The sequence below is a fragment of the Zea mays genome, chromosome 5 (assembly GCF_902167145.1).
Source record: "Zea mays cultivar B73 chromosome 5, Zm-B73-REFERENCE-NAM-5.0, whole genome shotgun sequence".
Classification (NCBI taxonomy): Eukaryota; Viridiplantae; Streptophyta; class Magnoliopsida; order Poales; family Poaceae; genus Zea; species Zea mays.
Window position 1 is genome coordinate 16,309,589 of NC_050100.1, and position 16,712 is coordinate 16,326,300.

Below are 16,712 nucleotides of genomic sequence, written 5' to 3' on the forward strand. Positions count from 1 at the left end.
ATACAACGACCCGAGGTTAGAAACGCCACGTAGAAAGGACAGATTGGCCCAAGATAGGATCATGTTCCAAACCTCTACAGAAAACGGGCAGTCTTTGCCTAAATGAGGCATAGTTTCTTGTGATAAGTTGCAAAGACAACAAATTGGATTGCAGGGCCATCCCCGCTTTTGTAGGTTGTCCGCAGTAAGAATTCTGTTATGCAACATGGTCCATGCGAAAAAACGACATTTTGGCTCAATTCTCGCTTTCCAGATAGGAGAAATTTTGATTTTACAAAAATTCGTTGTGAACTGAATTTTGTATGCACTACTTGAACTGTAACTCCCATCCGTCGTCCACCTCCATAAAATAGTATCGTCGAGATCATTGAGTTCATGAGTGTTGTTGATACCTTGCTAGAGGGAAATGAATTCTTTTATCTCTTCCTCATGTGTGTAAGGAGAACAAAAGTGCATCCAGTGATTGTTTGTAAGGGCTTGGCACACCGAGATATTTTTCCTCTTTGCTTTCATGAATAAGGTTGGTGCAATGTTCTTTGGCGCCTGACCCTGAATCCAGCTTGATCTCCAGAAATCAGTCATTTTGCCATCACCAATTGTTACAATTGTAGATGCATTAAATAGATCGACATCTGCTTTATCACAAGGTAATTGCAACCCAGTCCATGCTTTGTCTCTATTCGTCCATCGTAGCCACAGCCATCTAAGCCTTAACGCTCTTGCAAAGCGCTCTAGATCGAGGATGCCAAGACCTCCCTTATTCTTTGGCAAACAAGTTGTAGCCCAATTTATCAGGCAATGACCCCCACTACATGAATCCAAATTTTCTCCTTGGATGTATATCATTAGCACATACCAGACTCTTCATCCTCATCACATCATTTGTTCCAGTCAACTTGGATGTATGGATTCTTTTCCTCTGACTTCAACGAGTGTTTCCACCAATCATTATTTTCTTTCTGGATTGAACAGATTATGTTTCATAGGCCCGTCTTTGTATTCGTTTTGCTTCCCTATAGATCAAGCAAAATTATGGTTAGCTCATTAACCATTTAAATAAGAAATTGGTTCTATCTTTGACCAATACTGGCTAGAAATTATGCAGCAGCAAGAAACTGTAATTATAAGCGTGAAATTTCATTACTCATTTGTTGAAACTAAGCCCACAATGAAATCTAGGACATCAACCAACAATTACTTACCTCTAGCAGTACTGATTTAAAAAGCTCCAAACTGGAGCTAAAAGGTTCCCCAAGGGCAACAATAGAGAAGTTAAAGAGCCCCTTAGGACCAGTCTTTAACACAACATCTTTCGCATCTGGTAATGAGATAGTCAAGTAAATCTTCTAGGAGCGCTGAGCCCACAAAACCTCAGGTTGGTGGCTGCATTCCAACGAAATGGCGTAGGCATAATACATGTACTTTGTATCATGCTTCGATAAGAACGATACGAATACAAGTAGCTCAAGTTAGGGTCCAGGTGCATAATTTTGCACAGCAGGGGCGGTCTGTCATGACTGAAGATGCAACCTAGAGTGGCTCTGAGGGCAATGAATGAGGCCAGTCAGTAGATTTCTATTTCGTCTGTTAAGGAGTTAGTAATGGAATCTGTAATGGAGTTGTTGGGCCATATAGGCCGTATTAGTGCCGTACATAAATAACAAGTTAGTGGTGGTGATGGAGTGCTTATAAGTACTGTACCGGGCATCTTGTGACAGACATACAAAATCAGAAAGGAATCAATTCAGTTTGAACTACCCAAATACTTATCTCTGTTCTTCGTCACTTGTTCTTGCGACTCACGTCGCAGTGGTCTCCATTGCTAGCCAAGGGTCGTCACAAGTGGTATCAAACCCGACGATCTTCGAAGGAGTGCACGACGACGCCAACTACCAAGTCGTCAGTGCAAATGTGTCTAATTCTAGAAGCCATGGCGGGAGTGGAGCAGAAAGGAGAAGAGCGCTGGGAGAAGATGATGATGGCGGTGGAGCGTCTGACCGACAAGATGGAGGCGATGGAGGTTGGTCAGAAGAAGGTTGATGAAGATCGCACGTTGATGGCTCGCCAACTGCAGGAAACCGAGAAGGCGGTCTCGCTTCTTCAACTGGAGTTGCTGGCGAAGGAATTGGAAGGTAACGAAACAAACTCTGAGCGAGAGAACCATGTTCCTCGTTGGGATGAGTTTGTGCGGTGGCCGACGAAGCACAGCTGACTACGCTAGTCTTGCTCCTGGCCCATGGGGACCTACCAATGGATTACACGGAAACCATGTTAACAAATGCGTAGCCTTTATTATTATGGCTTTCTGAAACCCACTGGCAGGTAGAAGAAGTCATCCCCCGCGAGCGGGGGAGATGACTCTGTCTACTATGGAGCATAGCGGCTGATCGCTGGAGGCGGCCTCACCCATGCCTGGCAGCTGGATGGTAATGGCCACTTTGAATACCACCGTGCTCTATCACGGGTTGCCGCATGTGACCCCAGGCATGATGGATCCTGAAGGAGGGCCAACATCGGAAACCTCAAGCATCTTGTTTGAGGTTTCCACCGCCTCCTATCTTATGGAGTTGGCACGGTTGTTGAGGCGCCGCCTAAGATCGACAACGAGCATCTTGAGGCATTGCCTTTCCACCTTTTGCCAAATGTCAGCGAATCCACCTCACCTGAGCTCATCGGTGGATGAGTAGGGTGTCATCAGCAGGGGGCCAGGCGAAATGCCCCGCCCTTACCTGACGCGTCAACTGTCATGGTTTCAGAAACTGGGGACAATAAGATTTGTGTTCGGCAGGGGTGCTAGCGCGGATTCACTCCGAATGGTGAGCCACGGGGGGCTCGAAGATGGATCTGAGACAGGGGGTTATACTGGTTCAGGCCAGAGCCCTAGTCTAGTGTAGTGCTTTTCGTAGTACTACTTGGAGCATGCCACAGTTTGGTGCTTGTGTGTAGTTGTGTCTTGAAGATGGGGGTTGTCTTGCCCTTTATAGCTCAAGGGTCGGTTGTACAATGAGAACTTGTATTCTGTCACACCCGGGTTTCGGGGCACCAAGACCCGGGCGCGAACATAATCACCAGGTGTGCTGGGACCAAGTCTCACACATATGATGAATCATGGCACATGATCGAATGTCACAACTTTACTATATAATAGGAGTTCTATACAAAATAAATAAATAATTACATTATAAGGAGACAACGTTCCAGCAACCCAAAGTTGACTGGGAGACGACGGCCTAGACTTCTCACGAACACATCGCAGCATCCTCCATGCGCCTCATCCTGGGGTACCTGTTCTTGACCTGTGGGGGGGTGTGAAACAGCAAGAGTGAGCTCACATACGTTCATCGCTCAACAAGTTGTGGGGAATAATGTGCATGAACTCGCCAAAGGTGGGAGCTCACATGAAGTGTAAGGCTTACCAAAGAGGATGGTTAGAGCTGAGCATTGCTTTTAAAGTTGGTCAAAATTTTATTAGCAGTTACTAAGTATAAGTAAATACCAACCCAATTAAGTAGTAAAACAAATGTAACAACATCACCTGCGATGCAATGCATATGACAAATTGAATTTAGTTCCATAAATTAATAATGTGAGGGTCCGAGCTGCTCATGACCGTGAGCACGGCTAGTATACCAGTTTTACACTCTGCAGAGGTTGCGCATCTTTACCCACAAGTCATGTTACCCATCTGCCAAGGGATCACGACTTCCCATACACCTCTACCGAGGAGGCGAGGCAGGGTAACACTACGAGGCCTTTACAAAGTTCCACTAGCTTCAGAAAACCCGCTACAGTTTATAGGAAGCTCCAATGCAAGGTTCTTGCCTGACCGCCATCGCAGCAAAATCAACCAAGGACCTCCCTACACTGACCACTCCCCTACTGCCCTTGCCCCTTTCAGGTAAGGTAGTCCTCCACTAGCTTTCCTAATTAATCAGCCAAGGGCGTCCATAAACCCTTGTGGTAGCACTGTTTTCCCGGGTGGTCGCTCCATGTTCCAATTAACATAATGATCTTATCATGAACAGTAAATAACAACGTATAACAAAAGTATAATCATGAATAATGTGTATCTCAATGCCCAAATCCAAATAAAGCACTAGCAAGTACTACCCAGAAATTTAGTGGTAAACAAGGCATAAAGATAGTCAAACTAGGGTGACCTATTGGGTCCCATCAAAATTAACCTATGCAGATCATTATGATTAATCAGAACATGAATGGGTAAAAAGAAGTGAAAGTCGCCTAGAGGGGGGGGTGAATAGGGCGAAACTGAAATTCTCGAAATAATCACAACTACAAGCTGGGTTAGCGTTAAAAATATAACCGAGTCCGCGAGAGAGGGTGCAAAACAAATCGCAAGCAAATAAAGAGTGTGACACGCGGATTTGTTTTACCGAGGTTCGGTTCTCGCAAACCTACTCCCCGTTGAGGTGGTCACAAAGACCGGGTCTCTTTCAACCCTTTCCCTCTCTCAAACGGTCCCTCGGACCGAGTGAGCTTTTCTTCTCAAACACTTGGAACACAAAGTTCCCACAAGGACCACCACAAGATTGGTGTCTCTTGCCTCAATTACAAGTGAGTATTATTGCAAGAAAGAATCAAAGAAAGAAGAAAGCAATCCAAGCACAAGAGCTCGAAAGAACACAAGCAAATCTCTCTCACTAATCACTAGGGCATTGTGTGGAGTTTGGAGAGGATTTGATCACTTGGGTGTGTCTAGAATTGAATGCTAGAGCTCTTGTAAGTAGTTGAAGTGGTAAAACTTGGATGACTTGAATGTGGAGTGGTTGGGGGTATTTATAGCCCCAACCACCAAACTAGCCGTTTGGTGGTGGCTCCGGTGCACACTGAACATGTCCGGTGCGCCAGCCACGTCACCTGGCCGTTGGGATTCAACCGTTGGAGCTTCTGACTTCTGGGCCCGCCTGGCTGTCCGGTGCACACCGGACAAGTACTGTAGATTGTCCGGTGCACCGTCGCGCGCGTGCCTAACTTCTGCGCGCTTCTGGCGCGCATTAAATGCGCTTGCAGGTGACCGTTGGCGCGAAGTAGCCGTTGCTCCGCTGGCTCACCGGACAGTCCGGTGTACACCGGACAGTCCGGTGAATTATAGCGGAGCGAATTCCCGAGGCTGGCGAGTTCCAGAGCCACTCTTCCTTGGAGCACCGGACACTGTCCGGTGTACACCGGACAGTCCGGTGAATTATAGCGGAGCGCCTCTGGATTTTCCCGAAGGTGACGAGTTTAACTTGGAGTCCCCTAGTGCACCGGACACTGTCCGGTGGCACACCGGACAGTCCGGTGCGCCAGACCAGAGGTGCCTTCGGTTATCCCTTGCTCTTTTGTTGAACCTAATACTTGGTCTTTTTATTGGCTAAGTGTGAACCTTTGGCACCTGTATAACTTGTACACTAGAGCAAACTAGTTAGTCCAATTATTTGTGTTGAGCAATTCAACCACCAAAATCATTTAGGAAATAGGTGTAAGCCTAATTCCCTTTCAATCTCCCCCTTTTTGGTGATTGATGCCAACACAAACCAAAGCAAGTATAGAAATATATAGTTGAACTAGTTTGCATAATGTAAGTGCAAAGGTTGCTTGGAATTGAGCCAATATAAATACTTATAAAATATGCATGGATTGTTTCTTCATTTTTAACATTTTGGACCACGCTTGCACCACATGTTTTGTTTTTTTTGCAAATGTTTTGGAAATTTTTTTCAAAGTTCTTTTGCAAATAGTCAAAGGTAAATGAATAAGATTTTTGCGAAGCATTTTCAAAATTTGAAATTTTCTCCCCCTGTTTCAAATGCTTTTCCTTTGACTAAACAAAACTCCCCCTAAATAAAATTCTCCTCTTAGTGTTCAAGAGGGTTTTGGTATATCAATTTTGAAATGCTACTTTCTCCCCCCTTTTGAACACAATAAGATACCAATTTTAAATTTATCAATTGAGAATCATACCAAAATCATACTAATTGAAAAACTCTTTTTAAAATTAGGTGGTGGTGCGGTCCTTTTGCTTTGGGCTATTACTCTCTCCCCCTTTGGCATGAATCGCCAAAAACGGAGTCATTAGAGCCCTTAGAAATACTCTCTCCCCCTTTGGTCATAAATAAATGAGTGAAGATTATACCAAAGAACGAAGTCCTTATCTCCCCAAAGATGGAGAGTTGCTCAGAGTGATGGCAAAGGATGAGTTACGGAGTGGAAGCCTTTGTCTTCGCCGAAGACTCCAATTCCCTTTCAATACACCTATGACTTGGTTTGAAATAGACTTGAAAACACATTAGTCATAGCATAGGAAAGAGACATGATCAAAGGTATATAAATGAGCTATGTGTGCAAATCAACAAAAGAAGTTCCTAGAATCAAGAATATTTAGCTCATGCCTAAGTTTGTTAAAGGTTTGTTCATCAAGAGGCTTGGTAAAGATATCGGCTAATTGATCTTTAGTATTAATGTATGAAATCTCGATATCTCCCTTTTGTTGGTGATCCCGTAAAAAGTGATACCGAATGGCTATGTGTTTAGTGCGACTATGTTCAACTGGTTTATCCGCCATGCGGATTGCACTCTCATTGTCACATAGAAGAGGAACTTTGGTTAATTTGTAACCGTAGTCCCTAAGAGTTTGCCTCATCCAAAGTAGTTGTGCGCAACAATGGCCTGCGACAATGTACTCGGCTTCGGCGGTAGAAAGAGCAACCGAATTTTGCTTCTTTGAAGCCCAAGACACCAAGGATCTTCCCAAGAACTGGCAAGTCCCCGATGTGCTCTTTCTATTGATTTTACACCCCGCCCAATCGGCATCCGAATAACCAATTAAATCAAAAGTGGATCCCCTAGGATACCAAAGCCCAAACTTAGGAGTATAAACCAAATATCTCAAGATTCGTTTTACGGCCGTAAGGTGAGCTTCCTTAGGGTCGGCTTGGAATCTTGCACACATGCATACGGAAAGCATAATATCCGATCGAGATGCACATAAATATAGCAAGGAACCTATCATCGACCGGTATGCCTTTTGATCCACAGACTTACCTCCCTCGTCGAGGTCGAGATGCCCATTGGTTCCCATGGGTGTCTTGATGGGTTTGGCATCCTTCATCCCAAACTTGCTTAGAATATCTTGAGTATACTTCGTTTGGCTTAGGAAGGTGCCCTCTTGGAGTTGCTTCACTTGAAATCCTAAGAAATACTTCAACCCCCCCATCATAGACATCTCGAATTTTTGTGTCATGATCCTACTAAATTCTTCACATGTAGACTTGTTAGTAGACCCAAATATAATATCATCAACATAAATTTGGCATACAAACAAGTCATTTTCAAAAGTTTTAGTGAATAAAGTAGGATCGGCCTTTCCGACTTTGAAGCCATTATCTATAAGGAAATCTCTAAGGCATTCATACCGTGCTCGTGGGGCTTGCTTAAGCCCATAAAGCGCCTTAGAGAGTTTATACACATGGTTAGGGTACTCACTATCTTCAAAGCCGGGAGGTTGCTCAACATAGACCTCTTCCTTGATTGGTCCATTGAGGAAGGCACTCTTCACGTCCATTTGATAAAGCTTGAAGCCATGGTAAGTAGCATAGGCCAATAATATACGAATTGACTCAAGCCTAGCTACGGGTGCATAGGTTTCACCGAAATCCAAACCTTCGACTTGGGAGTATCCTTTGGCCACAAGTCGAGCTTTGTTCCTTGTCACCACACCATGCTCGTCTTGCTTGTTGCGGAAGACCCATTTGGTTCCTACAACATTTTGATTAGGACGTGAAACTAAATGCCATACCTCATTCCTAGTGAAGTTGTTGAGCTCCTCTTGCATCACCACCACCCAATCCGAATCTTGCAGTGCTTCCTCTATCCTGTGTGGCTCAATAGAGGAAATAAACGAGTAATGTTCACAAAAATGTGCAACACGAGATCTAGTGGTTACCCCCTATGAATGTCGCCGAGGATGGTGTCGACAGGGGTGATCTCGTTGGATTGCTTGGTGGACTCTTGGGTGTGGCGGCCTTTGTTCTTCATCCTCCTTGTCTTGATCATTTGCATCTCCCCCTTGATCATTGTCGTCATCTTGAGGTGGCTCATTTGATTGATCTTCTCCTTCATCAACTTGAGCCTCATCCTCATTTTGAGTTGGTGGGGATGCTTGCGTGGAGGAGAATGGTTGATCTTGTGCATTTGGAGGCTATTCGGATTCTTTAGGACACACATCCCCAATGGACATGTTCCTTAGCGCGATGCATGGAGCCTCTTCAATACCTATCTCATCAAGATCAACTTGCTCTACTTGAGAGCCGTTAGTCTCATCAAACACAACGTCACAAGAAACTTCAACTTGTCCAGAGGACTTGTTAAAGACTCTATATGCCCATGTGTTTGAATCATACCCTAGTAAAAAGCCTTCTACAGTCTTAGGAGCAAACTTAGATTTTCTACCTCTTTTAACAAGTATAAAGCATTTGCTACCAAAGACTCTAAAATATGAAATATTGGGCTTTTTACCGGTTAGGAGTTCATACGATGTCTTCTTGAGGATTCGGTGAAGATATAATCGGTTGATGGCGTAGCAGGCGGTGTTGACCGCCTCGGCCCAAAACCGATCCGAAGTCTTGTACTCATCAAGCATGGTTCTTGCCATGTCCAATAGAGTTCTATTCTTCCTCTCCACTATACCATTTTGTTGTGGGGTGTAGGGAGAAGAGAACTCATGCTTGATGCCCTCCTCCTCAAGGAAGCCTTCGATTTGTGAGTTCTTGAACTCCGTCTCGTTGTCGCTTCTAATTTTCTTGATCCTCAAGCCGAACTCATTTTGAGCCCGTCTCAAGAATCCCTTTAAGGTCTCTTGGGTATGAGATTTTTCCTGCAAAAAGAACACCCAAGTGAAGCGAGAATAATCATCCACAATAACTAGACAGTACTTACTACCGCCGATACTTATGTAAGCGATCGGGCCGAATAGGTCCATGTGTAGGAGATCCAGTGGCATGTCGGTCGTCATGATGTTCTTGTGTGGATGATGGGCGCCAACTTGCTTTCCTGCTTGGCATGCGCTACATATCCTGTCTTTCTCAAAATGAACATTTGTTAATCCTAAAATGTGTTCTCCCTTTAGAAGCTTATGAAGATTCTTCATCCCAACATGTGCTAGTCGGTGGTGCCAGAGCCAGCCCATGTTAGTCTTAGCAATTAAGCAAGTGTCGAGTTCAGCTCTATCAAAATTTACTAAGTATAGCTGACCCTCTAACACTTCCTTAAATGCTATTGAATCATCACTTCTTCTAAAGACAGTGACACCTACATCAGTGAATAGACAGTTGTAGCCCATTTCGCATAATTGAGATACAGAAAGCAAATTGTAATCTAATGAATCTACAAGAAAAACATTGGAAATAGAATGGTCATGAGATATAGCAATTTTACCCAACCCCTTGACCAAACCTTGGTTTCCATCCCCGAATGTGATAGCTCGTTGGGGATCCTGTTTTTTCTCGTAGGAGGAGAACATCTTCTCCCCTGTCATGTGGTTTGTGCACCCGCTGTCGATTACCCAGCTTGAGCCCCCGGATGCATAAACCTACAAAACATGTTTAGTTCTTGACTTTAGGTACCCAAATGGTTTTGGGTCCTTTGGCATTAGAAACAAGAACTTTGGGTACCCAAACACAAGTCTTTGACCCCTTGTGCTTGCCCCCAACATATTTGGCAACTACTTTGCCGGATTTGTTAGTTAAAACATAGGATACATCAAAAGTTTTAAATGAGATGTCATGGTCATTTGATGCACTAGGAGTTTTCTTCTTAGGCAACTTAACATGGGATTGTTGCCTGAAACTAGATGTCTCACTCTTATACATAAAAGCATGACTAGGTTAGTGCCCGTGCGTTGCAACGGTAACATATAATATCATGATAACTTATATATAAATATGTTATATTGTTATGAGAAAAGTTTTTTGTAATCCATTGGTGATCCTGTCTATACATATAAATTTTGTTATGAGAAAAGTATAATTGCTATCCTTGACAAATATATGTATTATGCAGACATGCGGAGAGATGTTCAGGAGATCTTCAAAATGACTCCTCATGATAAGCAAGTCATGATGTTTTCAGCAACGCTCAGCAAGGAGATCCGTCCTGTATGCAAGAAATTTATGCAAGATGTAATGCCCTGCAGCCTTCTCCAGCTCTCCTTTCCAAAGTCGTCGTATTTTATTCCCATTGCTCCTGTGGTGGTCCTCCTGTAGCTGTTAGTCATCTACCAGCTTTGGAGTTGTAGTTGTGTCTTCTGCTCTTTCTAGGTGGGAGGATTCTATTCCTCAGTGTCTCCATTTGTAGTACATAAGTAAGTTCTCTTTGCTTTTTTCGTTATCCCACACATGTACAGTAGAAAATGGAGAGTAAGGGGTGTGTCCAAATGGTGATTTTTTGGCGATGTGTTGGTAACTGGGGGCAGATGAAGGGTTACCTTCTGTCCTGAAGATGCGGTCTCCGAGCTCCTGGTCGACATCTCCAGTTTGCTGCACACTCAATGTTCACTTGGTTTCACTTAATTGGACTTCACTGGTGTTGGTTCTCCAACTATCTCGTGCGGGTGGAGAAAGAATTCTTCTGCTGGAGTTGTATTTGGAAGCACTGTTGCAAAACTTAAGCATATTTGGAGAGAATCTAGTGTTGAACAGTGCATAACTGAACTTCTGTATGGAGGCTGCATGTACTGACAGAGGGGGTCTATTGGTATATATACTGCAAGACTGACGCTGGAATGCTAATTTGTTTCATGTATCATTTGTTCCCTTACATCCGATGGAAATATATGTTGATGATGAGGCAAAGTTGACCCTCCATGGTCTTGTACAGGTAATACAATAATACTCTGCATTTGAGTCGTGCACATTTTTTTTATTTGTTTTCTCTAAATAATTGGAATCGTATATTTTTGCAGCACTATATAAAACTTAGCGAGGTAGAGAAGAACTGGAAACTGAATGATCTCTTGGACGCTCTTGATTTCAACCAAGTTGTGATATTCGTGAAGAGTGTTAGCAGAGCTGCCGAACTGAATAAGTTACTTTGTGAATGCAACTTCCCATCAATCTGCATTCATTCTGGAATGACCCAGGAAGAAAGGTAAATTTGCTCAGAAATATCAGCCTATGCCCTTGAATATATCAGCTTATAAATAAGGCATGACTCTAAATTACCATGCTCTGAATACATATTGGACGGCATATCTAAAACTACCTACATTATTCTATCATTCCTTTTTAGGTGTATTTGCTGGTTAATATTAATTGAGTTTGTAGAAATAGTATAAATATAACTAAATGTGTTTGATATTAGAGAAATAGTAGCCTGTAACATGATAACATTTTAGGTTTACCTGGGAGAGGTGTGCGATCTTCTCATTCTTGTTCTGCAGGCTCCTACAGACCTTGGAGTCCTGAAGGCAGCTCCTAATCCTGTCCCAGTTCCTGGTACCCCCTGTGGGTGACGATAAAGGCGAAGATAGTGAAGTAGAAGAGGACAATGACGAGAGCGAGCATGGCGAGGAGGTAGGCCTGAAATAATCAAATAACTATCGTAGGTAGTCAACATTTACAGACTGCATGAAGTACTTTAGAGGCTGATACAGAGTTTTTTGGGACAAACTTATTAAGAAAAAAAATTCCACGGTGAAGCTGGTGGACGCCCTCGTTAGCCTCTTAAGGATTAGTAGTGATAACAAGATGGGGAGAGGGATGTAGAGATAGACTGAAAAATAACATCGTTATAAAAATAACATCGTAATAAGAAGCAGCGTTTAGGATGGAAAACATTTCCATACAGACCTGGGCCACAAGAGTCTCATCAGTTGGGAGTCTAAGATCATCCTTAGTGTTGCCATCTGAAGTAAGAAGGCTCACCTGAAACAAATTAAATTAAATTATAAGACTGAATAACATTTAATCTAAAGAAGATTACAGTTTTACTGTTTAGAGAAACATACAAATCCATCCTCAGAAATATCAATCAGCTGATACTCAGTACGGTTCACATGCGGAATCTAAAAAAATTGAACTTGTCAGTGACATATGAAGTGAACTATCAAAATAACTTAGCTAAGCAGAGAACAGACAGAAATTAACTTACGTCACAGTTGTGTGATGAAGGAACAATATCTTCAAGCTTTTTCCCATTGAAAATGTCTATGGCGACAAAGTGGCATTTGGCATGGCCATGCTTACCAGTCTTGGAGGTAGAAACCTCCACAACCTGTATCATAAGTTTTTTATCAACCATATTCAACAAACAAACACAATAAAACAGCAACAAGTGTGCAATAGGACTTAAGAGCAAGGAAATTCCAAATAGTTTCAGGCACATACTCATGAACTGTTGCTGATATATCACTCAAATCTATCAGAAGCTTAGTATCAATTTAGGAGAATACAATGACACCCTAAAATAAAGTAGGGTATGATACCGCAGAAGATTTTCCAGGTTTAGAGTTAAAAAAGAGAGAACATGTTTGGTAATTGCAGAACAAGTGGGTATATCTTTGACAATGAATTGCCAAACCAAAGGAAACTTCATATTGACAACAAAATGGTTTTTTCAATAAATAGGAAATATAACTTTTCAATTCCAATCCTACACATTACAAAAAAATCAATAACAAAAGACAATGTCCTACATCCATCGTGGGGTCAAATCAAACCTACAGCCCCCTAGAAAACATCAACATTACCTGTTTCGTATCTTATTCCCGTTATCTTGGAACAATGGAAATTGGATAACCCTCTGTTCAAACTTCAAAAAAACACTTGGGTGGTAGTCCACTATAGTTCAAGGGGTACAAACATCGTGACCATCATTCAAGGTTAAATAATGAGTACCCTTCAATGTTCAATGGCAAACTCATGGGACTACAGAATAGCTCAACATGCCAAATAGTTTCCACATTTGCATAGAAAAAAAAGCTACAGATTCAGCTACTTGTATTCGTTGGGCGAAATCTACTCTGACCGAATGTCGTTTTTTTCCTGATCTCTTGAAAGACAGATCCGATTTACCACACAAAAACTGTTACTCTGTAAAGCAAAGACCAATCGTAGTAACTCCGGCTGGCAATAGCAAAGTCTCGCTTCAACCGGCACTCACACATCTCCTTCACGCTAGCAGGAAATTTCATCCCTGTAGTGGGTCAACCATCAAAGGATAACACTAACGACTCCTATTCCCAACGACTACATCTCCATATCACCAGTTAACAGAACAGCGACGCGGACCAATCCTCCTCACCGACGCTAAGCGCCCTTGCTGGTTCGTCCCCCACGCAGCACAGGGACCCCACGGAGCTTTTGCCTGTCAGGAGGCAACAGAAGTGGAACAGGGAGGCAGGCGGGGGAACGAGGAGGCGTACCTGCGCGCCATGGAGGGGAGTAGTAGGAGCGCCGGGATGAGGAGGAGAACGAGACAGGTGTGGGCACGTCTCGGGGCGGGGGCGTCCATGGATTGCGGAGGCGAGGGCAGGGGCGGTAGTGACCCTTCCACCGACGGAGAGCGGAGCGGGGGGCGAAGATGGTGGGGCGGGAGCGGGATCACGGCGGGAGACATGGCCGTGGCGCGGGTGGGAGCTGAGGGTTTAGGATTTTTAGGGTGCTCTTCATGAATAGCAGAGCGCGGGGATGGCGCGGCCGCGCTGGTGTGCGCGGACGTGGATTGAGTGGGCGAAGCCGATCGGGAAGGCGCAGGGATTGTGGGCCTCGCGTGGACCGGGCGTGTGGGAGCAGAAGGCGCGATCTTGGGCGGAGATTTCTGAAGGCCGGCGCTCTGCTCTCCAAGGAAAGCATCGAGCGGGGATGGCGCGCGTCGGAGCTCGGGAGGGCGCGACAACAAAGGAAGGGGAGATGCGGGACGGGGGCGAGGATCGCGGAAGCGGGGGCATGTGAAGCTGTGGTGGAGACACGGTGGGGATGAGCCCTGGCACGGAGGGAGAGGTTTTCGGGGAGCGAGATGCGCGGGGCCGGGCAGGGGCACGGTAGGTGGTGGACGCCCTCGCTCTGCTCATATAAGATAGTAGAGATTAGGACCAGAGTGAGACTTACTAGAGTGAATTCTCCTAATTTTGCTCTCAGGATAGCCGGCAGGGTACAAAATGTAACCCTCGTTATCCTGAGGCATGGGAGCCTTGCCCTTAACAAAATTAGATAACTTCATAGGAGGGGCATTAATTTTGACATTGCCTCCCTGTTGGAAGCCATTGCCATCCTTAATGCCAGGGCGTCTCCCTCTATAGAGCATGCTTCTAGCAAATTTAAATTTTTCATTTTCTAAGTCATGCTCGGCAATTTTAGCATCTAATTTTCCTATATGATCATTTTGTTGTTTAATTAAAGTCATGTGATCATGAATAGCATCAATGTTAACATCTCTACATCTAGTGCAAATAGTAACATGTTCAACTATGGATGTAGAGGGTTTGCAAGAATTAAGTTCAACAATCTTAGAATGCAATATATCATTTTTATCTCTAAGATCGGAAATAGTAGCATTGCAAACATCAAAATCTTTAGCCCTAGCAATTAATTTTTCATTCTCAATCCTAAGGCTAGCAACAGAAATGTTCAATTCTTCTATTTTAGCAAGCATCTCAACATTATCATTTGGAATTGAAACATTACAAACATTTGAATCAACCTTAGCTAACAAATTAGCATTCTCATTTCTAAGGTTGTCAATGGTCTCATGGCAAGCGCTTAGCTCACTAGATAATTTTTCACATTTTTCAACTTCTAGAGCATAAGCATTTTTAACTTTAACATGCTTTTTGTTTTCCTTGATTAGGAAGTCCTCTTGGGTGTCCAAGAGGTCATCCTTCTCATGGATGGCACTAATTAATTCATTTAACTTTTCTTTTTGTTGCATGTTTAGGTTGGCAAAAAGAGTGCGTAAGTTATCTTCCTCATCACTAGCATTTTCATCACTAGAAGACTCATATCTAGTGGAGGATTTAGATTTAACCTTCTTCTTTTTGCCGTCCTTTGCCATGAGGCACTTGTGGCCGACGTTGGGGAAGAGAAGTCCCTTGGTGACGACGATGTTGGCGGCGTCCTTGTCGTCGTCGGAGGAGTCGCTAAAGCTTTCGTCGGAGTCCCACTCGCGACAAACATGGGCATCACCGCCCTTCTTCTTGTAGTACCTCTTCTTCTCCTTTCTTCTCCCCTTCTTGTTGTCACCCCTGTCACTGTCACTAGAAATAGGACATTTAGCTATAAAGTGACCGGGCTTACCACATTTGTAGCAAACCTTCTTGGAGCGGGGCTTGTAATCTTTCCCCCTCCTTTGTTTGAGGATTTGGCGGAAGCTCTTGATGACGAGCGTTATTTCCTCATTGTCGAGCTTGGAGGCGTCGATTGGTTGTCTACTTGGTGTAGACTCCTCCTTCTTTTCCTCTGTTGCCTTGAATGCAACCGGTTGAGCTTCGGACGTGGAGGGGTCGTCAAGCTCGTTGATCTTCCGTGAGCCCTTGATCATAAACTCAAAGCTCACAAAATTCCCGATTACTTCCTCGGGAGTCATTAGAGTATATCTTGGGTTGCCATGAATTAACTGTGCTTGAGTAGGGTTAAGGAAAATAAGAGATCTTAGAATAACCTTAACCACCTCGTGGTCATCCCACTTTTTGCTCCCGAGGTTGCGCACTTGGTTCACTAAGGTTTTGAGCCGGTTGTACATGTCTTGTGGCTCCTCCCCTTGGCGTAGACGGAAGCGACCGAGCTCCCCCTCGATCGTTTCCCGCTTGGTGATTTTGGTGAGTTCATCACCCTCGTGCGCGGTCTTGAGCACGTCCCAAACTTCCTTGGCGCTTTTTAGTCCTTGCACCTTGTTGTACTCCTCCCTACTTAGAGAGGCGAGGAGTATTGTTGTGGCTTGGGAGTTAAAGTGCTCGATTTGGGCCACTTCATCCACATCATAGTCTTCATCCCCTACGGATGGTACATGTGCTCCAAACTCAACAACATTCCATATACTTTTGTGGAGTGAGGTTAGATGAAATTTCATTAAATCACTCCACCTAACATAATCTTCACCGTCAAAGGTTGGCGGTTTGCCTAATGGAACGGAAAGTAATGGAGTATGTCTAGAAGTACGAGGATAATGTAAGGGGATCTTACTAAACTTCTTGCGCTCATGGTGCTTAGAAGTTATGGAGGGCGTGTCGGAGCCGGAGGTAGATGGCGATGAAGTGTCGGTCTCGTAGTAGACCACTTTCCTCATCTTCTTTATTTTGTCACCACTCCGATGCGACTTGTGAGAAGAAGTCTTCTTTTCCTTCTTCTTCTCCTTCCTCTTCTCCTTGTTGCGGGACTCTTCCGATGAAGCCTTCCCGTGGCTTGTAGCGGGCTTGTCGCCGGTCTCCATCTCCTTCTTGGCGAGTTCTACCGACATCACTTCGAGCGGTTAGGCTCTAATGAAGCACCAGGCTCTGATACCAATTGAAAGTCGCCTAGAGGGGGGTGAATAGGGCGAAACTGAAATTCTCGAAATAATCACAACTACAAGCCGGGTTAGCGTTAGAAATATAATCGAGTCCGCGAGAGAGGGTGCAAAACAAATCGCAAGCAAATAAAGAGTGTGACACGCGGATTTGTTTTACCGAGGTTTGGTTCTCGCAAACCTACTCCCCGTTGAGGTGGTCACAAAGACCGGGT

The 16,712-nt window shown here is 44.2% G+C and overlaps 1 protein-coding gene across 1 annotated transcript; it reads right to left on the bottom strand.

Moving 5' to 3' along the window:
• Positions 1 to 9,919: 9,919 nt before the first annotated feature.
• LOC103628039 (uncharacterized) lies at positions 9,920 to 13,642 on the bottom strand (the record flags this gene model as incomplete). Its single annotated transcript, XM_008648324.4, has 6 exons — positions 9,920 to 10,374; positions 10,484 to 11,123; positions 11,399 to 11,921; positions 12,005 to 12,061; positions 12,148 to 12,270; positions 13,421 to 13,642. Coding segments are annotated over 4 exons (603 nt in total), but the record flags the coding sequence as incomplete, so codon positions are not given.
• Between the last annotated feature and the right edge of the window lie 3,070 nt (positions 13,643 to 16,712).